Source organism: Thalassophryne amazonica, chromosome 12, assembly GCF_902500255.1.
Source record: "Thalassophryne amazonica chromosome 12, fThaAma1.1, whole genome shotgun sequence".
NCBI classification, from domain to species: Eukaryota; Metazoa; Chordata; class Actinopteri; order Batrachoidiformes; family Batrachoididae; genus Thalassophryne; species Thalassophryne amazonica.
Genome location: NC_047114.1, coordinates 42,350,861 through 42,373,915, shown reverse-complemented (window position 1 = coordinate 42,373,915; position 23,055 = coordinate 42,350,861). Strand labels below are relative to the sequence as shown.

The window sequence follows — 23,055 nt, the reverse complement described above, 5'->3', positions numbered from 1 at the left end:
AAACTGTGAGGCACTATATTTTCCAGTATTTCTTTTTCTATTTTTATTTTTGATAACTCTCACATCCGAGGGGGCGAGGTTGATGACGTGAGGGGGCGGCGCCTCCAAACGCCCCCTCGTGGGGCCGGGTCCGCTAGTGGTGTGGGCCCCACCCAACGCGTCACGTCATTGTAATTCCTTCTATGACTGTGAATAGACAAATGACAGATGAAAGCAACACAAACGTGATGACTGGTAATCAAATCTTTACTGACCATCATCTATTCCTATAATTAGGATTCCTTTTTGTTTCTTTTTTGTTGTTGTTTTTGGAAAGGTGGCAGCGATGTTGGAACTGGAGCAGGTGGGATTCTAAATGGCTGCTCTGTGCAAACACACAAGTGAACCAACCACTGGATGCATCTCTCAAGGTATATATTTATTAATACAGTGTGCTTTTCAGTCTTAATTGATGTTAATTGATGGGGAGGGTTTTCCGAATACACAAAGTAACGCAGACTGATGTGCTGTCATAAGCCGAGCATAAAACTAAGTGGCCACAGACGGAGCGGAGTGACCTTCATCTAATTAAAAGTCGGTCCCCAAAGTTATGTAATGATTGTGGATAAAATGGTGATTAATCTGTCGTGCATTTTTCTGATGCACTCTGGCTGTTTACTATTATCACCTTTATCAGGGCCCGCACAAGTCAAAGAATTGGAATAAATGATTTATAATCTCGTATATAGCCTAAAATTTTCAAGGCAGCATTAACTGAAGTGATGCCCTTTAAATACTGACCCAAAACTATTTTGTATAATATGACCCCTTTAAAGTAAGACTGCTCACAAGCCTGGCTTCCCCAGACAGAACACATTCTGTCCAAAAACTGCACATGAACATGTCCAGTTTGATAAGAACTGTGCAAACTGGGTCAAAACGCTGATCTTAATTGGAGAAATGAAAGAAATCTGGACTCTCGCGCCACAGTTTGTCTCTGTCAAACAGGGACTGACCAAAGCAGTTACACAATGAAGCATTTTGTAACTCTTCTGATTTTTACATTTGCTAAACATTTGTACCATTCTGAGTATGTTCTGTTCTGGAAAGTGTGTTCTGCAGTGTTCCCCGTGTGTTTTTGCACCATTATAACACTACAGGGTCATGTCAGTCAAGTTTCTTTGAATCTGACAGTCACTGAGTTAGAAGTACTGTGTGGACGGGAGTTGCCGTGGCAGCCAGACCTCGCTCACGTAGGTCAGGTGTCGTTGTATAGCTGCAGCCCCAAAACAGCTAACGCACTGTCACAATGACTTATCAAACAGCTCGCCGCCCTTCGTTACACACTGTTGTTTTCACTTAGTAGATCACTGTGACTTTTCCAGTGTTTTTGTCTCAGGACACAGAATGAGGTCATTTTATATTCACACCCGCTTAATGTTTTATCACCATGAAAAGACAGTGGCACGCAAAACAATATCAAACAACAATAATCATAATAATAGAAGCCAAAGGCAAGAAATGATTACAGAATGCATTACACAGTCAGCTCCATAAGTATTTGGAAAGTGACAATTTTTGCACTTTTGCCTCTGCACACCACCACAGTGAAGTTTAAATGAAACAATCACGATGTGCTCATCATGTAGAAAAATGAGGGAAGCCACCAAGACACCGATGACAACTCTATAAAGGAATTACAGGCTTCTGTGGCTTAGATTCCTTTTTGTGTATGAAAATCCTTCTCTTTCACTCCACTACAAAGCCGTGACTGGTGGTGGACAACGGACAGTTGGACCATGGTTGGTGGACCATGCACAGTTTGTCCAATCAAAGTCACAGATGGATTTAACTCATTCATAGCAGCAATGGGTGTCTTGATGGCTTCCCTCACTATTCTCAATCTTGGTCTGCCTAATCCAGACATATTTACCATACAGCACCACACTGTTTGTATTTCTTCATGACAGATGTACAACCCCAATTCCAATGAAGTTGGGACATTGTGTAAAATGTAAATAAAAACAGAATGCAATGATTTGCAAATCCTCCACTTTGCATCTGCCCATTTCAAATGAGCTCAGGCCCAGAGAAGGAGGCGGCGTTTCTGGATGTTGATGTATGGCTTTTGATTTGCATGGTAGAATTTTAACTTGCACTTGTAGATGTAGCCACAAATTGTGTTAACTGACAAGCATTTTCTGAAGTGTTCCTGATAAGATCCTTTACACAATGATGTCGGTTATTAATGCATCCCGACTGAGGGATCAAAGGTCAGGAGCATTCAATGTTGGTTTTCGGCCTTGTCGCTTATTTTTAGAAAGTTCTCCAGATTCTCTGAATCTTCTTTTTATATTATGGACTGTAGATGATGACATCCCTAGATTCCTTGCAACTGAATGTTGAGAAACATTGTTCTTAAACAGTTGGACTGTTTTTTCACGCAGTTGTTCACAAAGTGGTGTTCCTCGCCCCATCTTTGCTTGTGAACAGCTGAGCCTTTTGGGGATGCTCCATTTATACTCAATCATGACACTCACCTGTTTCCAAACAGGTGTTCTTTGAGCATTCATCAACTTTCCCAGTCTTTTGTTGCCCTGCCCCAACTTTTTTGAATTGTGTTGCAGGCATCCATTTCAAAATGAACAAATATTTGCACAAAAACAATAAAGTTTATCAGTTTGAACATTAATATCTTGTCTTTGTGGTGTATTCAAGTGAATATAGGTTGAAGAGGATTTGCAAATCATTGTATTCTGTTTTTTACATTTTACACAACGTCCCAACTTCATTGGAACTGGGTTTGTATATATAAAACTGGCTGTAATGTGACAGTTTTTGTTAAACAACCCAACAAGTTGATTTTTTTTTTTTTTCCATTTTAACTCCTTTGTGGCAGTGTACAGATGCAACATTACAAAAACTTGCATCATTGTCCAACTACTTATGGATCTAAGTATGCATGACGTACAGAAGTGCATGTTACAATAGTCAGGAGGTCATTTGCTGAGATTTGTGTTAAACACTAACGTTTAACAAAATAAGTCTTGCATAATGCGAGTCATGCGACAGGCCTCTACTGGTGGTTGGCTCTCACTGCGGTATTGTATCACTTCCTGTTCCGGAGCACAGCGGTGTTTTTCTGTATCTGTTAGCTGTTTAATCTGCGCAGTTAGATTGATCTAGTTATCTAGATTACGATTTGTTTCCCAGTGTAATCTTTACGTGCCTTAACTAAAGCACTCCTTCTGCTGAATCACCTCTAAATTATTCACTTTGCGTGTTTTTAGGAATCCGCTAGGTTAGCGTAGCTACTAGCTCTTAGCCGATTTAGCATGGCGGCTTCTCCTGTCTCTCCCACACTTTTCTGCTCTGGGTGTGAAATGTTTAGTTATTCCTCGGCCTCCTTTAGCAGTAATGGTACTTGTAATAAGTGTAGCTTATTCGTAGCTTTGGAGGCCAGGCTGGGCGAATTGGAGACTCGGCTCCGCACCGTGGAAAATTCTACAGCTAGCCAGGCCCCTGTAGTCGGTGCGGACCAAGGTAGCTTAGCCGCCGTTAGTTCCCCCTGGCAGATCCCAAGCAGGCTGACTGGGTGACTGTGAGGAGGAAGCGTAGTTCTAAACAGAAGCCCCGTGTACACCGCCAACCCGTTCACATTTCTAACCGTTTTTCCCCACTCGACGACACACCCGCCGAGGATCAAACTCTGGTTATTGGCGACTCTATTTTGAGAAATGTGAAGTTAGCGACACCAGCAACCATAGTCAATTGTCTTCCGGGGGCCAGAGCAGGCGACATTGAAGGAAATTTGAAACTGCTGGCTAAGGCTAAGCGTGAATTTGGTAAGATTGTAATTCACGTCGGCAGTAATGACACCCGGTTACGCCAATCGGAGGTCACTAAAATTAACATTAAATCGGTGTGTAACTTTGCAAAAACAATGTCGGACTCTGTAGTTTTCTCTGGACCCCTCCCCAATCGGACCGGGAGTGACATGTTTAGCCGCATGTTCTCCTTGAATTGCTGGCTGTCTGAGTGGTGTCCAAAAAATGAGGTGGGCTTCATAGATAATTGGCAAAGCTTCTGGGGAAAACCTGGTCTTGTTAGGAGAGACGGCATCCATCCCACTTTGGATGGAGCAGCTCTCATTCTAGAAATCTGGCCAATTTTCTTAAATCCTCCAAACCGTGACTATCCAGGGTTGGGACCAGGAAGCAGAGTTGTAGTCTTACACACCTCTCTGCAGCTTCTCTCCCCCTGCCATCCCCTCATTACCCCATCCCCGTAGAGACGGTGCCTGCTCCCAGACCACCAACAACCAGCAAAAATCTATTTAAGCATAAAAATTCAAAAAGAAAAAATAATATAGCACCTTCAACTGCACCACAGACTAAAACAGTTAAATGTGGTCTATTAAACATTAGGTCTCTCTCTTCTAAGTCCCCTGTTGGTAAATGATATAATAATTGATCAACATATTGATTTATTCTGCCTAACAGAAACTGGTTACAGCAGGATGAATATGTTAGTTTAAATGAGTCAACACCCCCGAGTCACACTAACTGTCAGAATGCTCGTAGCACGGGCCGAGGAGGAGGATTAGCAGCAATCTTCCATTCCAGCTTATTAATTAATCAAAAACCCAGACAGAGCTTTAATTCATTTGAAAGCTTGTCTCTTAGTCTTGTCCATCCAAATTGGAAGTCCCAAAAACCAGTTTTATTTGTTATTATCTATCGTCCACCTGGTCGTTACTGTGAGTTTCTCTGTGAATTTTCAGACCTTTTGTCTGACTTAGTGCTTAGCTCAGATAAGATAATTATAGTGGGCGATTTTAACATCCACACAGATGCTGAGAATGACAGCCTCAACACTGCATTTAATCTATTATTAGACTCTATCGGCTTTGCTCAAAAAGTAAATGAGTCCACCCACCACTTTAATCATATCTTAGATCTTGTTCTGACTTATGGTATGGAAATAGAAGACTTAACAGTATTCCCTGAAAACTCCCTTCTGTCTGATCATTTCTTAATAACATTTACATTTACTCTGATGGACTACCCAGCAGTGGGGAATAAGTTTCATTACACTAGAAGTCTTTCAGAAAGCGCTGTAACTAGGTTTAAGGATATGATTCCTTCTTTATGTTCTCTAATGCCATATACCAACACAGTGCAGAGTAGCTACCTAAACTCTGTAAGGGAGATAGAGTATCTCGTCAATAGTTTTACATCCTCATTGAAGACAACTTTGGATGCTGTAGCTCCTCTGAAAAAGAGAGCTTTAAATCAGAAGTGCCTGACTCCGTGGTATAACTCACAAACTCGCAGCTTAAAGCAGATAACCCGTAAGTTGGAGAGGAAATGGCATCTCACTAATTTAGAAGATCTTCACTTAGCCTGAAAAAAGAGTCTGTTGCTCTATAAAAAAAGCCCTCCGTAAAGCTAGGACATCTTTCTACTCATCACTAATTGAAGAAAATAAGAACAACCCCAGGTTTCTTTTCAGCACTGTAGCCAGGCTGACAAAGAGTCAGAGCTCCATTGAGCTGAGTATTCCATTAACTTTAACTAGTAATGACTTCATGACTTTCTTTGCTAACAAAATTTTAACTATTAGAGAAAAAATTACTCATAACCATCCCAAAGACGTATCGTTATCTTTGGCTGCTTTCAGTGATGCCGGTATTTGGTTAGACTCTTTCTCTCCGATTGTTCTGTCTGAGTTATTTTCATTAGTTACTTCATCCAAACCATCAACATGTTTATTAGACCCCATTCCTACCAGGCTGCTCAAGGAAGCCCTACCATTATTTAATGCTTCGATCTTAAATATGATCAATCTATCTTTGTTAGTTGGCTATGTACCACAGGCTTTTAAGGTGGCAGTAATTAAACCATTACTTAAAAAGCCATCACTTGACCTAGCTATCTTAGCTAATTATAGGCCAATCTCCAACCTTCCTTTTCTCTCAAAAATTCTTGAAAGGGTAGTTGTAAAACAGCTAACTGATCATCTGCAGAGGAATGGTCTATTTGAAGAGTTTCAGTCAGGTTTAGAATTCATCATAGTACAGAAACAGCATTAGTGAAGATTACAAATGATCTTCTTATGGCCTCGGACAGTGGACTCGTCTCTGTGCTTGTTCTGTTGGACCTCAGTGCTGCTTTTGATACTGTTGACCATAAAATTTTATTACAGAGATTAGAGCATGCCATAGGTATTAAAGGCACTGCGCTGCGGTGGTTTGAATCATATTTGTCTAATAGATTACAATTTGTTCATGTAAATGGGGAATCTTCTTCACAGACTAAAGTTAATTATGGAGTTCCACAAGGTTCTGTGCTAGGACCAATTTTATTCACTTTATACATGCTTCCCTTAGGCAGTATTATTAGACGGTATTGCTTAAATTTTCATTGTTACGCAGATGATACCCAGCTTTATCTATCCATGAAGCCAGAGGACACACACCAATTAGCTAAACTGCAGGATTGTCTTACAGACATAAAGACATGGATGACCTCTAATTTCCTGCTTTTAAACTCAGATAAAACTGAAGTTATTGTACTTGGCCCCACAAATCTTAGAAACATGGTGTCTAACCAGATCCTTACTCTGGATGGCATTACCCTGACCTCTAGTAATACTGTGAGAAATCTTGGAGTCATTTTTGATCAGGATATGTCATTCAAAGCGCATATTAAACAAATATGTAGGACTGCTTTTTTGCATTTACGCGATATCTCTAAAATCAGAAAGGTCTTGTCTCAGAGTGATGCTGAAAACTAATTCATGCATTTATTTCCTCTAGGCTGGACTATTGTAATTCATTATTATCAGGTTGTCCTAAAGTTCCTAAAAAGCCTTCAGTTAATTCAAAATGCTGCAGCTAGAGTACTGACGGGGACTAGAAGGAGAGAGCATATCTCACCCATATTGGCCTCTCTTCATTGGCTTCCTGTTAATTCTAGAATAGAATTTAAAATTCTTCTTCTTACTTATAAGGTTTTGAATAATCAGGTCCCATCTTATCTTAGAGACCTCGTAGTACCATATCACCCCTGCAGGCTTACTTGTAGTTCCTAGGGTTTGTAAGAGTAGAATGGGAGGCAGAGCCTTCAGCTTTCAGGCTCCTCTCCTGTGGAACCAGCTCCCAATTCAGATCTGGGAGACAGACACCCTCTCTACTTTTAAGATTAGGCTTAAAACTTTCCTTTTTGCTAAAGCTTATAGTTAGGGCTGGATCAGGTGACCCTGAACCATCCCTTAGTTATGCTGCTATAGACGTAGACTGCTGGGGGGTTCCCATGATGCACTGTTTCTTTCTCTTTTTGCTCTGTATGCACCACTCTGCATTTAATCATTAGTGATCGATCTCTGCTCCCCTCCACAGCATGTCTTTTTCCTGGTTCTCTCCCTCAGCCCCAACCAGTCCCAGCAGAAGACTGCCCCTCCCTGAGCCTGGTTCTGCTGGAGGTTTCTTCCTGTTAAAAGGGAGTTTTTCCTTCCCACTGTAGCCAAGTGCTTGCTCACAGGGGGTCGTTTTGACCGTTGGGGTTTTACATAATTATTGTATGGCCTTGCCTTACAATATAAAGCGCCTTGGGGCAACTGTTTGTTGTGATTTGGCGCTATATAAAAAAATTGATTGATTGATTGATTGATAATGTACCGTGAATACAGTAAGCATCACTCAAGATTCATTCACAATAAAATGGGGTAAAATCATGGGTCATGTTTCTGGTCTTCTATTCTGGTCTCTGGGTTTGTGATAGTACCTCCTGAGTAGTATGATTCCATGGGGTTACATTGCTCTCTAGTGATATTCTCCTCTATGTTAGATGATCTTCAGTGATTCTTCTCCATGAAAGATTTTCTTCACAGTCCGTAGTGATTATCCTCTGTGTTAGACTATCTCCTGTGCTTTTACTCCTACATCCCTCCCATGCTGTCTGTATAGTTTTACTTTCTTTTCACTGATTTTCAAATCAGTGTCTCTGCACCTCCACGATTGTTTCCTGGCCTTTATAACCTCTTACAATGTGCTGCCTCCACGCCAGATTGTCTAGCTTCATCCCTGCTCATTCACATTGCTTCTCAGTGTTTGTCCCTGTGTCGTCGACTCATGCTACCATTCCGTGCTTCCTTAGGCTTGCGTGCCTATTCCTAATTTGGTTGCCTGGTATGGCAGATCTCTGTGTGTTGAACCTCTGCTTGTGTTTTTGTATAGCTCTTCTGCTCCTCCCTTTAAAAACATGGTCACCTGTTGGACTGATCTTTCATGTTACTGACCTCCACCTGAGTAATCGACAAGCCTTATTATTTCTGAGAAAGGTAGTTCTACCAGAAAGACTCAGATTTCAAAGCTTTCATTGAGATTCACCTAATCATTAACGGCTGTTTCTCTAAGAGGAAGCACCTGACCTACTTTATCAACTCAAGACCAAGAGCAAATGTACACATTATTTTAAAATATCAATTTAAACTCGCCTCTCTGGAGTTACTGGCCTGAAACACTACTTCCTCAATCCCACTGCCAACAGTTAGCCCCTGTCTGATGCCTGGGGTAGGCTCTGCCTCTGTGTTCTTTCAATGGTAGGATTTGAAATCAATGTATCCCTTCACCATCAGGACTGGGACCTCTGCAAGATTGTTCTAAATTTATGTACAATATGACTATGGATTAAATCGGACTATTTCTAGTCTACCAAGTCTTAATAGTACAACCGATACTGCTTACGAACTGTGACTGTTGATTGCTGTTACATAGCCTGCTGGAAATGTCCTGAATAAACCAATTTTTATCTACCATCATTGTGGTTCTCTGTGTAGGGATCTGTGCCTGTGCCATTACAGGTAATTTGATTCCTTTATGGACAGAGACATGTTTTAAACAGCTTTGATGTCTTTAAAGCATCTGTGTTGAGTCACTACATCAGTGTCAAGCTGTGAATTTAGTGTTAGATGAGAAAAGCAAAGGTATCAGAGATAGAAAAGAAACTAAATACCTGTTGTTTTATTCTCAATCTGAGCCAGACACAGGTCCTTTTCCCTCTCTAGTTCCTTCTTGATGTCACACATGTTAACTGAAAACACCTGCAATGAGAAAATGTTAGCTTTACAAACGTTTTACATAATTTTGACAAATATGCAACAATGAAGACTGAACACTGGTAATCACCAGTCATTAGGGGCATAACAGATCACAAAACTCATAGTTCAGATGGGATCATGGTTTTTAGTCATGGATCAGAGCTTTTTTCTTTTTTAATTTTGAATGAACAAAAGAAGATGATAAAAAAATAACTTTGCTTTCTATTTTTAAGCATCTTAAGGGCCCCTTCACACATAGTGCGAATTTGGTCAGATTGTGCATGAAGTGTGCATGAAGCAGGAATTGTATGCAATACGTGTAAAATCGTAGCTGCCTCTAATGCCTTGTACACCTGTTGCTACAACTATCTGCGAAAAACAGAGTCTGCGCTGTGAGAGCCCATCGAACCCTCTCGCGGCAGGTGTCGGCCAAATTCCAGCTGACAAGCATGAACATCTAACACCACTCGCGTGGCACTTAAAATGTGTGGCCATTCACACTTAACATGACAACAGTCAGCAGACAATCACTGTCAAGCTGGATGTGAAATTTGTCTAAGTGCCCCACAAGTGTGGCTTTGCAAACAGACACACACATGTAGTGCATGTGTCTCAGATGTGTGTGACATCATGCGGCTGCACGCACTGTGTTCCTGTATGCACAAACTGTCACAGTGGCATCGTGCACACCTGCTCGTCGGCACAATGTTTCTGTGGTTCGCTCATACGAGCTGTTCTGCCATGAGTCGCCCTGAGTTGTATTTATTCGTATTATGTGTGAAGGGGCCCTAACATTCTTAGTTTTGTATTATCAGGGTTTTGGTTTGTTTATTCTCTTGTTGGGATTTTTCTGCTTGGGTCTGTCTACTGTTTCTCTTGTCTCTCTCTTGGTTCTTGGTGATGGGTATTTCTCTCTCTCTCTGGCCACACCCTGCTTCCTACGGGTCAAAAATGACTCGCCTTCACCAAAGCCCTAAAATAAAGCAGCTTAATTGAATTTTAAATCCAATATCTATTTTGCATGATGAAACATCCTGTTATTCATCAAATCAACTCAACTTTATCATGTTTTTCTTTTTTTGTTTTATTTTACCACAACCCAACTGTCATAATAGTTTTCTTTTATACAGGAAAGGTTTATTATTACTATTATATCATATCATATTACTATATATCATATTATTACTATTATTACTTTTGAATTAATTTTATTAAAAGGAAAAATAACAGTCAATAGTCTGGAACTTTTCCAAGTTTATTCTTTATTAATATTCTTATAATTATTAAATACATCTCTTCTCTCTTCTCTTGTCTAATAACAAAACAGCAAAATGTGACTTGACATTGAACAATCCAGTACATCAACTCCACTTAGCACATGTGGGACAGTATGTGTAAACGTGAGCATGGGCTTTGCAGATGTATTTCTGACACATGCAGCACACAACTTTCATCTTTCAGTCCTTCTTCCAGGGACAGAAATTGTATCTTTTTCTCTTGCCTGACCCAGCTGCAGCATCAGGTGGCTCAGGACAAGATTCAGCTCCCTGAGCAGCTCTCACAAGTGCTGCAGAGGCTTCTGTGTGGGGGAGGCGCTCCCTTTTTTCGATGCATGGGATGACAAGAGTTTTTCCCATCTGATCTAGGAAAATCCTCCTCCTGTTCTTCCTCTCAGCCTTCCAAGTTGGTGGATCATCTGCCATATCACAAAGGCATTGTATGATGAGACATCAAGGCTGTTTTGGAAGATGACCAGGTGCCAGCGTGCAGTCATCCTTCTGCAGCTGTACATTCCAATAACCTTGTCAAGGTTGTCCACGCCCCCTTTAGTGCAGCTGTAGTCCAAGATGATGGCTTCCTGTCTTCACGATCAGTGATTTCAGCTGCCTTGTGCAGCATACTCAGCAGGACCACGTTCTTGTTCTTTTTTTGGGAGGTACGAAACAAGCACTGTTTTCCAAACAGTGCCAACCATGGTCTTTTTCCTTTTCAGGAGTTGCTGGCCAAGTTCATAGGAGGTGAAAAAGTTGTCACATGTGACATTGTTGTATACGCAACATCCAGCGCACAATGCGGGGGCATCCAGCTGGGAACACAGCGGGTGGGTTTGTCACGACTAAGTGCGTGCAAGTGCACGGATCAAAGTCTTGCAAGTGTCAGGGCACCTTTACTTATGTGGATGAGTCTGTTATCATAGACTTTAATCAGAGTGGTTGTGAAGGGCAATTGCTTGCCATTAGATAAGCAACCCTCCATCATCCCCCTCCCCTACCAACACACACTCATGGACACTCAAGTAATTCATTTTCCTCCTTAGGTTACATCTATCATATAACTTTGCCCAGTGCTGTGACTGAAGAATATGTGATCAATGATGGACCATTAAGTCAAAAACACACAAGGAACCCATCCATCATTATGAGCCGGTTCGCCCAAACCGATTCTATCGATACATCCGTCACGTCTTTGAATATGCATACACATATTGGTGTGCTGGGGCTTTGACCTCTAAATGAATTTCAGCATGAATCATGCATATTTTGCTACAGGCGAATGGTTTAGATAAAGACACCGGTCGGAGATGAGAGAAGCTGTTGCCATGGTGTCCTTTTGGGAAAGCAGCAGAAGTCTAATTGCTTCAATAATCCACTTTATCCTCGGATAAGAAATGAGATCAGCAAGATAAAATATGTTATTGTGACTCAAGTGTCAATGCCTGGCTGATAGTCCCACTGAGTAAACTTATTTAAAAAGTTGCAGATCTTGTCTGAGGAGCAGCATGGTGCCAATCTGAATACTGTGGTAACATGAGAGGACCAGATACACACAGGTCTCAGATTCTGGGGCGATTGACTGGACACATACTCTTCTACAGTAGTGTTCAGAATAATAGTAGTGCTATGTGACTAAAAAGATTAATCCAGGTTTTGAGTATATTTCTTATTGTTACATGGGAAACAAGGTACCAGTAGATTCAGTAGATTCTCACAAATCCAAAAAGACCAAGCATTCATGATATGCACACTCTTAAGGCTATGAAATTGGGCTATTAGTAAAAAAAAGTAGAAAAGGGGGTGTTCACAATAATAGTAGCATCTGCTGTTGACGCTACAAACTCAAAACTATTATGTTCAAACTGCTTTTTTAGCAATCCTGTGAATCACTAAACTCGTATTTAGTTGTATAACCACAGTTTTTCATGATTTCTTCACATCTGCGAGGCATTAAGTTTGTTGGTTTGGAACCAAGATTTTGCTCGGTTACAAGTGTGCTTGGGGTCACTGTCTTGTTGAAACACCCATTTCAAGGGCATGTCCTCTTCAGCATAAGGCAACATGACCTCTTCAATAATCTGACATATCCAAACTGATCCATGATACCTGGTATGCGATATATAGGCCCAACACCATAGTAGGAGAAACATGCCCATATCATGATGCTTGCACCACCATGCTTCACTGTCTTCACTGTGAACTGTGGCTTGAATTCAGAGTTTGGGGGTCATCTCACAAACTGTCTGCGGCCCTTGGACCCAAAAAGAACAATTTTACTCTCATCAGTCCACAAAATATTCCTCCATTTCTCTTTAGGCCAGTTGATGTGTTCTTTGGCAAATTGTAACCTCTTCTGCATGTCTATTATTTAACAGAGGGACTTTGCAGGGGGATTCTTGCAAATAAATTAGCTTCACACAGGTGTCTTCTGTCACAGCACTTACAGGTAACTCCAGACTGTCTTTGATCATCCTGGAGCTGATCAATGGGTGAGCCTTTGCCATTCTGGTTATTCTTCTATCCATTTTGATGGTTGTGTTCCGTTTTCTTCCACGCATCTGTTTTTTTGTCCATTTTAAAGCATTGGAGGTCATTGTAGATGAACAGCCTATAATTTTTTTGCACCTGCGTATAAGTTTTCCCCTCTCCAATCAACTTTTTAATCAAACTATGCTGTTCTTCTGAACAATGTCTTGAACGTCCCATTTTCCTCAGGCTTTCAAACAGAAAAGCACGTTCAGCCTTAAGAGTGTGCATATCATGAATCAAATCAAATCAATTTTATTTATATAGCGCCAAATCACAACAAACAGTTGCCCCAAGGCGCTTTATATTGTAAGGCAAAAGCCATACAATAATTACAGAAAAACCCCAACGGTCAAAACGATCCCCTGTGAGCAAGCACTTGGCGACAGTGGGAAGGAAAAACTCCCTTTTAACAGGAAGAAACCTCCAGCAGAACCAGGCTCAGGGAGAGGCAGTCTTCTGCTGGGACTGGTTGGGGCTGAGGGGAGAGAATCAGGAAAAAGACATGCTGTGGAAGAGAGCAGAGATCAATCACTAATGATTAAATGCAGAGTGGTGCATACAGAGCAAAAAGAGAAAGAAACACTCAGTGCATCATGGGAACCCCCAGCAGTCTAAAGCCTCGGTCCCACCGAATAATGAAGGCTGAAGAAGGAGCCACTCATGGGTGTGGGGTGATTATTTGAAGAATGACCCACGTCTGTCTATAGCAGCATAACTAAGGGATGGTTCAGGGTCACCTGATCCAGCCCTAACTATAAGCTCTAGCAAAAAGGAAAGTTTTAAGCCTAATCTTAAAAGTAGAGAGGGTGTCTGTCTCCCTGATCCGAATTGGGAGCTGGTTCCACAGGAGAGGAGCCTGAAAGCTGAAGGCTCTGCTTCCCATTCTACTCTTAAAAACCCTAGGAACTACAAGTAAGCCTGCAGTCTGAGAGCGAAGCGCTCTATTGGGGTGATATGGTACTATGAGGTCCCTAAGATAAGATGGGACCTGATTATTCAAAACCTTATAAGTAAGAAGAATGCTTGGTGTTTGTTGGATTTGTGAGAATCTACTGGTACCTTGTTTCCCATGTAACAATAAGAAATATACTCAAAACCTGGATTAATCTTTTTAGTCACATAGCATTATTATTATTCTGAACACTACTGTATGTTCAGAGGTTACTAAGAAAATTGTGAATCTTGGATCACAAACTGTCACAACAGCATATAGTGCCATTATAGGACAGATGAAGTCATCATGACATCACATACAAATCAGCATATGTGAATCCGTTTGTTGAAATCAGTCTTCTAGCTCTCTTAAGCCCGTATCTCACTGAGCGGCGAATACTGACAAAAGTAGCGACTTTTGGGTTTGCAAACAGTTTTTAGAGTTGGAAACAATGTTTCTTGTCAAAAATATATTTTGACTATACAGTGGTCCCTTGTTTATCGTGGGAGTTACGTTCTAAAAATAACCCGCGATGAACGAAATCCGCGAAGTAGTCAGCGCTATTTTTTGCAATTATTATAGATGTTTTAAGCCTGTAAAACCCCTCACTACACACTTTATACACTTTTCTCAAACAGACCTTAACATTTTCTCACTTTTCTCTCCTGTGTAAACACTCTTTCTTCTGTGCAAGAAGATTATAAACAGACACACGCAGAACATAATGCGCGTACTCTCCCTTCGCTCACTGCCTCCTGGGGTACGGATGCGGAACCCACAAAGAATCCAAGTCCTCTCTCGATGGCCACGGAGCTCTGCGGCTGCAGTCTACATTTGCATCAAAACAGTGAGCGTAGTCTCTGGACCTGTTGCCAGATTTGGCGCAGCACAGCAGACAGGAGGGTGGTGTGAGTGGCCCGCTGCTGCGTTTAGGAGGCAGTGAGAACAATCGCGGTGATGCCGACCAGTGCTGCGACCGGCCCGACTGATAAGGATGCAGAACACATGCGTTGTAAAAAAAAAAAAAAAGAAGCATGCAAAATTGCACTAAAAAAAAAAATCTGCGAAACTGAGAGGCCGCGAAAGGTGAACCGCGTTATAGCGAGGTACCACTGTATTCAACATTTCTTAGCACATTTACTTTCTCACAAAAGTTTGTAAACATTACAAACTGTTATGTGGGCCGCTGAAGAGGAGGTACTGCTGGCCCAACACCACCAGATGGTGCCCTGCTTGAAGCGCGGGCTTCAAGCAGAGAGGGCGTCATAGCAACCGGGAGTGACAGCTGTCACTCGTCATCAGCACCAGCTGTCACTCATCCACATCACATCACCATCACCATAAAGGCCGGACTGCCACTCCACCTCCCCGCCGAGAAATCAGCTACCTTAGAGGTAATATTCTCTGCTGTGTCTGAACACTAACTTATAGTCTGAACTTCTTTGCAGCCGTTTTTCCTGTAAGTGTTTCCTTATCCATGGGATTGCCATTTGGTGTGATCAGCGACGGCTTCGCTTCACACCCCATCCAGATAAGTGGTTAGACAGGAGCTGCACGTGTGTGTGATTGGAGGTGGAGGTGCTCCCTCCCAAAGGAACACAGACAGTGGGATTACTGAGTGTGCGTACTCACACTCATCTGTGCTGTTTTTGTTCTCTGCCAGCAGTGCCAGGTCTGACAGCTGGAGACGGTGGCCACCTGGGGACCCAGGACTTGACGGCTCTGGTGTTCTTCAGATCCGTTGGCGGTGGGGGCCGTGTGGGATCTGGCTCGGTTCTGGACGGGCGTCTCCATCCTCAAGCCTGCCCACACGTCACTCAACGTGTAATTGACTGTAGTTCCAAACCTGTTATTGTCTGTATTCCGTTGTGTACAATTTACAACATTAAATTGTTACTGTTTGGCTTATCCATTGCCCGTTCATTTACACCCCGTTGTGGGTCCGTGTTCCTACACTTTCACAACACAAACATCTGTAAAACAGTTTTAAGCGTTTGAAATGGGGCTAAAACATAAAGCGCTGTTCCTTCTAGTTTAATCCCGAACAGCAAAAATGTAAGTCACAAAATGTGACTATGTGAATATAATAATTTTCGCTCAATCATACTCTTTATATGGTGGTTGTATCTATATTAACGTATTGGCGGGCTTAAATTCAGTACGTGATCTATCATTCCAAGCAATAGCTGCACAAAATAAAATTAGTTTTATCAGAAATCAGGAACTGGCTGAAAAACAATGGAAAAAAACAAACAAACAAACAAAAAGAAAAAACCGAAATGGGGAACCGTGACACACAATTTATATTAACATTTGATACCAAAGGTTTCCCACTTTGTCTCTTTGTCACAGTTCAATAATTGATGACATGTTCAATCCACGGTCCTCTTCTTTGGATTACATACATTGAGGTTTGTGATGACATTGCCACACCTCAAAGGAAAATGGTCAAAGCATATGTCTAGGAAATAAATTTATGGCTGGACAGAAAGCTGAAAGGTTGAAGTTTTTCATACCAATGTCAATATTGGACCTGCATTTTTCAGTCTAGCATAAATCGCTGCACCTGTTTGACACTCTTGGTCTGGTGCCAAAACTCAATAATTTTTATTCGCTGTACTATGGTTAATCTTGGCATTTTCCTGAGTCTCACTTAGCATCAACATAAACTTCAGGGCCTCTGTAAGTAAAAAAGAAACATAAGTGATTAAGTTTGTAGCATTTAAGGGTCAAACTGAGTGTTTTAAATGTATGTTTTTTGGGGACACCCTATACATATACTCAACAAAAATATAAACGCAACACTTTTGGTTTTGCTCCCATTTTGTATAAGATGAACTCAAAGATCTAAAACTTTTTCCACATACACAATATCACCATTTCCCTCAAATATTGTTCACAAACCAGTCTAAATCTGTGATAGTGAGCACTTCTCCTTTGCTGAGATAATCCATCCCACCTCACAGGTGTGCCATATCAAGATGCTGATTAGACACCATGATTAGTGCACAGGTGTGCCTTAGACTGTCCACAATAAAAGGCCACTCTGAAAGGTGCAGTTTTGTTTTATTGGGGGGAGGGGGGGGGGGATACCAGTCAGTATCTGGTGTGACCACCATTTGCCTCATGCAGTGCAACACATCTCCTTCGCACAGAGTTGATCAGGTTGTCAATTGTGGCCTGTGGAATGTTGGTCCACTCCTCTTCAATGGCTGTGCTAAGTTGCAACGACGAACTGGAGTCAGGTCAAGACCCCAATGAGGATGACGAGCATGCAGATGAGCTTCCCTGAGACGGTTTCTGACAGTTTGTGCAAAAATTCTTTAGTTATGCAAACCAGTTGTTTCAGCAGCTGTTCGAGTGCCTGGTCTCAGACGATCTTGGAGGTGAACATGCTGGATGTGGAGGTCCTGGGCTGGTGTGGTTACACGTGGTCTGCGGTTGTGAGGCTGGTTGGATGTACTGCCAAATTCTCTGAAACGCCTTTGGAGACAGCTTATGGTAGAGAAATGAACATTCAATACACGAGCAACAGCTCTAGTTGACATTCCTGCTGTCAGCATGCCAACTGCACGCTCCCTCAAATCTTGCGACATCTGTGGCATTGTGCTGTGTGATAAAACTGCACCTTTCAGAGTGGCCTTTTATTGTGGGCAGTCTAAGGCACACTTGTGCACTAATCATGGTGTCTAATCAGCATCTTGATATGGCACACCTGTGAGGTGGGATGGATTATCTCAGCAAAGGAGAAGTGCTCACTATCACAGATTTAGACTGGTTTGTGAACAATATTTGAGGGAAATGGTGATATTGTGTATGTGGAAAAAGTTTTAGATCTTTGAGTTCATCTCATACAAAATGGGAGCAAAACCAAAAGTGTTGCGTTTATATTTTTGTTGAGTGTATATCAATCAATCAATTTTATTTATATAGTGCCAAATCACAACAAACAGTTGCCCCAAGGCGCTTTATATTGTAAGGCAAGGCCATACAATAATTACGTAAAAACCCCAACGGTCAAAACGACCCCCTGTGAGCAGGCACTTGGCGACAGTGGGAAGGAAAAACTCCCTTTTAACAGGAAGAAACCTCCAGCAGAACCAGGCTCAGGGAGGGGCAGTCTTCTGCTGGGACTGGTTGGGAGTCTATATATATATATATATATATATATATATATATATATATATATATATATATATATATATATATATATATATATATATATATATATATATATATATATATATATATATATATATATATATAGACTCCTATTTAAAGTTCATGTAGGACTGTTAAGCACCAGTGATGGACACCAAAATATAAGTCCCTTTTCTGTTGTTTATTAGACAAATAATGAATGTTTATGAATTCAATAGTGCTAATATTTCATGAGGTGAAAGCTGGAACATACCATTCAATGAGGCAAAGCCAAGTTGAATGGCTTGTTCCAGCTTTCACCGCATTAAATATTTGTTCCATTGAAAGAATGTAAAAACATTCATCATTTGTGTTATATAATGGCTAAAATAGATCCTTGTCATTTGATATTTTATTAATTTATAAACAACAGAAAAGGAACTTACATTTTGGTGTTCCACTGGTGCTAAAGTCCAAATTGTGACGTGTAGTCCAGTGATGCTGTGCACTGACTTCGGACTTCCATTTAAAAAAAAAGACTTTGTGTCGTTCCTCAGTTCAGCCAAAAATCATGTCAGCTTTTCATCTGAACAGTTCTTCATGCATCCAGACAGCTTACAGCGGAGTGGATTTTGTGTATGTGTGTGTATGTGTTACAAGAATTAGCAGCGTCAGTTAGCTCAACCACTTGTCTCGGTAGAGTCGTTGTCTTCCGCGTGTCCACAAAACGTAACCGGGTCGGCGCTTGTGCGTGTGTGTGTACTACAAAAAAAAAAAAAAAATGCACTCTAAATCCAATGCAACACAAATGGGACAAATTAATCCATGTCATGTGACATACAAAGCACCAATCAAATGACAAGGATCCACTCAGCCATTATATAAAAATTAATAAAATATCAAATGGCAAGGATCTATTTTTGCCATTATATGAAAAATAATGAATGTTTTCCATTCTTTCAATGGCCTGAATAGTTCATGAGTTGAGGATGGCATGTTCCATCATTCTCTGAATTAAATTAAAGTACCATTGAACTCATAAACATTCATTATTTGTATTTTATTATTATTACTACTATATTACTGAGTGATCAACAGCAACTGTCCCAGGGAATTGATATTTGCTGAAATAGGACAGCTTGGATAGTTAAAATTTGATTTTCCAGAGTCAACTAAAATATCAACAAAATTTTGGGGTGTCTAAAACATTTGCATAGTACTGACAATAAAAATGAGGTATTGATTTAATATAACTTAGTTACTTAGTAACGCGTTACTCTAATCTGACCACTTTTTTAGTAACAAGTAATCTAACGCGTTAATCTTTCCAAATCAGTAATCAGATTAAAGTTACTTCTCCAAGTCACTGTGCGTTACTATTATTTTTTCATTGTGGGTCGATAGCAGCATTAAACTTGGTCCGTGGGCAGGGGGTCGGGGTTCGACTGAACTGGCCACTTTAAGCGAGCTGTGAGCTTTTCATCCGCGTTTTTTTGCAGCAGCTACGACTCGTCCTCACCTCTTAAAGCACGGTGACAACAGCACACCTGCACTGAACTTTACAAAGACATTTTTTCTGCTTTTTTTTCTCCGAGCCTGCTATCTATCTGCTGCTAAAAGCAGCTGATCCTCCGTGATGCGTCAACAACTAACACTATTTTCCACTCAAATGCACCTAAACTCTCTTTCTGAGGACCACATGATGTGAAAACACAAAACTTTCTTACCTGTAAATCTGGTCATGTTTTCTGTATAAATAAATGTTATCCATTCTTTGTGCTCAAACGCCAAAGCAGGGGCGAATCCAGATGGAATGGGGGCGTGGGGCAGGGATGTGCTCCCCCCCCCCCCCCCACAACACCCCTAGATTAAAGGTCCAGTTTTGAAGCCTTTTTTTACTACAACTACTAATACTACTTAAAATAATAAAAATTTAAATGTTAGAAAAATGTTAGAATGAATTTAATAGATACATTTATAAACAATGTAGTTTAGAAATTGCAAGTTTTACTTTTACAGTGCTGTCAACAGTTAAATATGAGTTCAAGAAAGAGGTCTTTATTTTACTTTTTATAAAACAAGTATTTATTTTCATTGAAGTCAAGAAAGGGTGACTATAAAGTGAGTTTTGGCAAAACAAGCATCATTGTCATGTTGAGGTGGCAGAGGGTTGTTGTTGGCAGCTGGGGAAAGTAACTAGTAATCTAACTTAGTTACTTTTACAACTGAGTAATCAGTAAAGTAACTAAGTTACTTTTTCAAGGAGTAATCAGTAATTGGATTACTTTTTCAAAGTAACTGTGGCAACACTGTATATATATATATATACATACATATATATATATATATATATATATATATATATATATATATATATATATATATGCATACATACATATATATATATATATACATACATATATATATGCATACATACATATATATATATATATACATACATATATATATATATATATATATATATATATATATACGAGGTATCTTATAAAACTAACCGGCAGTTTTATTAAAAAAAAAAAAACTATATGGATTTGATTGACATGCGATTACACCAATCATGCTTGAACCCTCGTGCGCATGCGTGAGTTTTTTCACGCGTGTCGATGACATCATTTCCCTGTGGGCAGGCCTTGAGTGAGATGTGGCCCCGCCCTCTCAGCTGAATTCCTTTGTTTCACACGCTGCTCGAGACGGCGCGCGTTGCTTTATCAAACTTTTTTCTGGACCTGTGAGGAATATCCGAGTGGACACTATTCGAGAAATTCAGCTGGTTTTCGGTGAAAAGTTTAACGGCTGATGAGAGATTATGGGGTGTTTCTGTCGCTGTAAGGACTTCCCACGGAGCGCTTCCAGGTGCCGTCGTCGGCCTGTTTCGACCTGAAAACATCCTAATTTAAGGCTTAATTCACCCAGGACGTCGTGAGAGAACAGAGAAGATTCAGAAGAGGCCGGCATGAGGAGTTTATGCAGACATTCCACTGTTTAAGGACATTTTGTAATGAAAGAAGTGCGCGCAAATTCGCCGAGTCGTTTCCGTGACGACTCGGTGAATCTGTGTGCGCCGCGACAGGAAAAACACCTCCGTGTTGAAAACCATTTGTAAAATTCAGGCGGCTTTTGATGGCTTTCAACAAGTGAGTAACTGAGAAATTATTTAACAGCTTGGGCATGTTCCAACTTGTCCGTTAAGGTTTCCAACGGAGGTGTTTTTCCTGTCGCGACCCCCCGTGGTCGGTCCGGCCCGACATGTGACTCTGCCCGCACGTTCTTTCATTACAAAATGTCCGTTAACAATGGAATGTCCGAATAAACTCCTCATGCCGACTTCTTCTGAAAGTTCTCTGTTCTCTGATGATTTACTGGGTCAACAGAGCCTGAAATGTGGAAGTTTTCAACTCAAAGCGCAGATCGCCGTCAGGCGCCGTGGGCCATCCTTACGGCGACACTACCAGACCAAAATCTCTCATCAGCCGTTAAAATTTTTACCGAAAACCAGCTGAATTTATCGAATGGTGTCCACTCAGTTGTGCCTTATAGTTTTGAAAAAATTTTGATCAAACAAAGCAGCAGTCTCTGAGCCATTCCTAAACAATGAAGAAACGACGAGAGGGTGGGCCACTCCTCACTCAAAGACTGCCCACAGGTGAATGACGTAACCGACAGGCGTGAAAAACCCTTGCATGCCCACGAGGGTTCAAGCATGTCTGATGTAATCATACGTGATTCAAATCCATATGGTTTTTGAAAAAAATAATAAGGTTGGATACTTTTCTAATAGACCTCGTATATGTATATATATATATATATATATATATATACACACACACACACACACACACACACACACACACACACACACACACATATATACAGTGAGGAAAATAAGTATTTGAACACCCTGCAATTTTGCAAGTTCTCCCACTTAGAAATCATGGAGGAGTCTGAAATTTTCATCTTAGGTACATGTCGACTGTGCGAGACCCCTCCATGATTTCTAAGTGGGAGAACTTGCAAAACCGTAGGGTGTTCAAATACTTATTTTCCTCACTGTATATATATATATATTTATTTATTTATTTATTTATATATTCAAAAAAAATATTTATTTATAAAGACAGTGAATTATATAACAGCACTCATTGGAGCCAAAGCAGAATTGTTGGTAATGAGGCATGTTAAAGAATAATCACATGTGGATAACCACCAAATTGTAACTCATATTTCCACCAAGATTCATTTTGAAGTCGCCCTTCTACCTCACAGGCAAATGAGGACAAATTTCTTAAGAAATGAACCGCGTATTCCTTTTATAGTTTTAAACAGACGTGCTGAGGAATTTGACAGGTGTGACTTTTAACGGTTAAATGGCAGTTAAATTACCGTTGATCAACTGCTATGTTCTGCGCTCACTGCACCCAGAAAACACTTCCAAACCAAAGTTCTTCTGACAATAAATATCTCTGTGGTCCAGCTTTGAAAAATGAGCAGCTGTCATGAAGTATTTCAGGTACTCACCGGATCCAGCATGATGCACGAGACTATAATGAAGATGCCTTTTGAAAGTTCTACCAGCATGTCCCTTAAAACAGTTTCTTCGCTAAAAAAAAACACACACACATACAGATTGCCACAGGTGAAATAATACGTTTCAAAATATTCTGACGCAAACACAACACAGTTCTTCTGTCAGACTAAACCGAGTTCCGACTGGAGCGGAATCTTCTCCCTCCTCCTCCTCACTGGGGATTTACCTTAAGAAACCAACCAATGAAACCTCATCACTGACCGAACCAACCAATGAGGGTGTACGTACTGAGAAGGGGAACAACCTAAAAAAAAAAACAGACAGCAGAGCTTTTTTTGCACATTTGTTCTGTTTTAAATGTCTGCACACTTTCCAGTGCACTGTTCACTAAAAAAAAAAAAAAAAAAGCCTACAGCAGCACGCAGCAGTGAACATGGAGTGCCTCCATACCACACACACACACGCACACACACACTCTCACAGGTACAAAAATAAAATTGTGCAATGAGGTAGTGCAGGTAGCTCAGTCAGGATATAGCATTGGAAATGTA

General features: G+C 40.8%; 1 protein-coding gene across 1 annotated transcript in view; it reads right to left on the bottom strand.

Annotated features, from left to right (window-relative positions):
* The window catches only part of LOC117522089 (vasoactive intestinal polypeptide receptor-like), a 105,869-nt gene extending 83,232 nt beyond the window's left edge, over positions 1–22,637 (bottom strand). The window contains exons 1-2 of the mRNA XM_034183466.1: positions 22,495–22,637; positions 8,997–9,084 (exon numbers count right to left, since the gene is read on the bottom strand). Of these exons, the coding sequence (XP_034039357.1) occupies positions 8,997–9,084; positions 22,495–22,554 (148 nt within the window). The 5' untranslated portion in view covers positions 22,555–22,637. The remainder of the gene's footprint in view (positions 1–8,996; positions 9,085–22,494) is intronic.
* Positions 22,638–23,055: the final 418 nt, after the last annotated feature.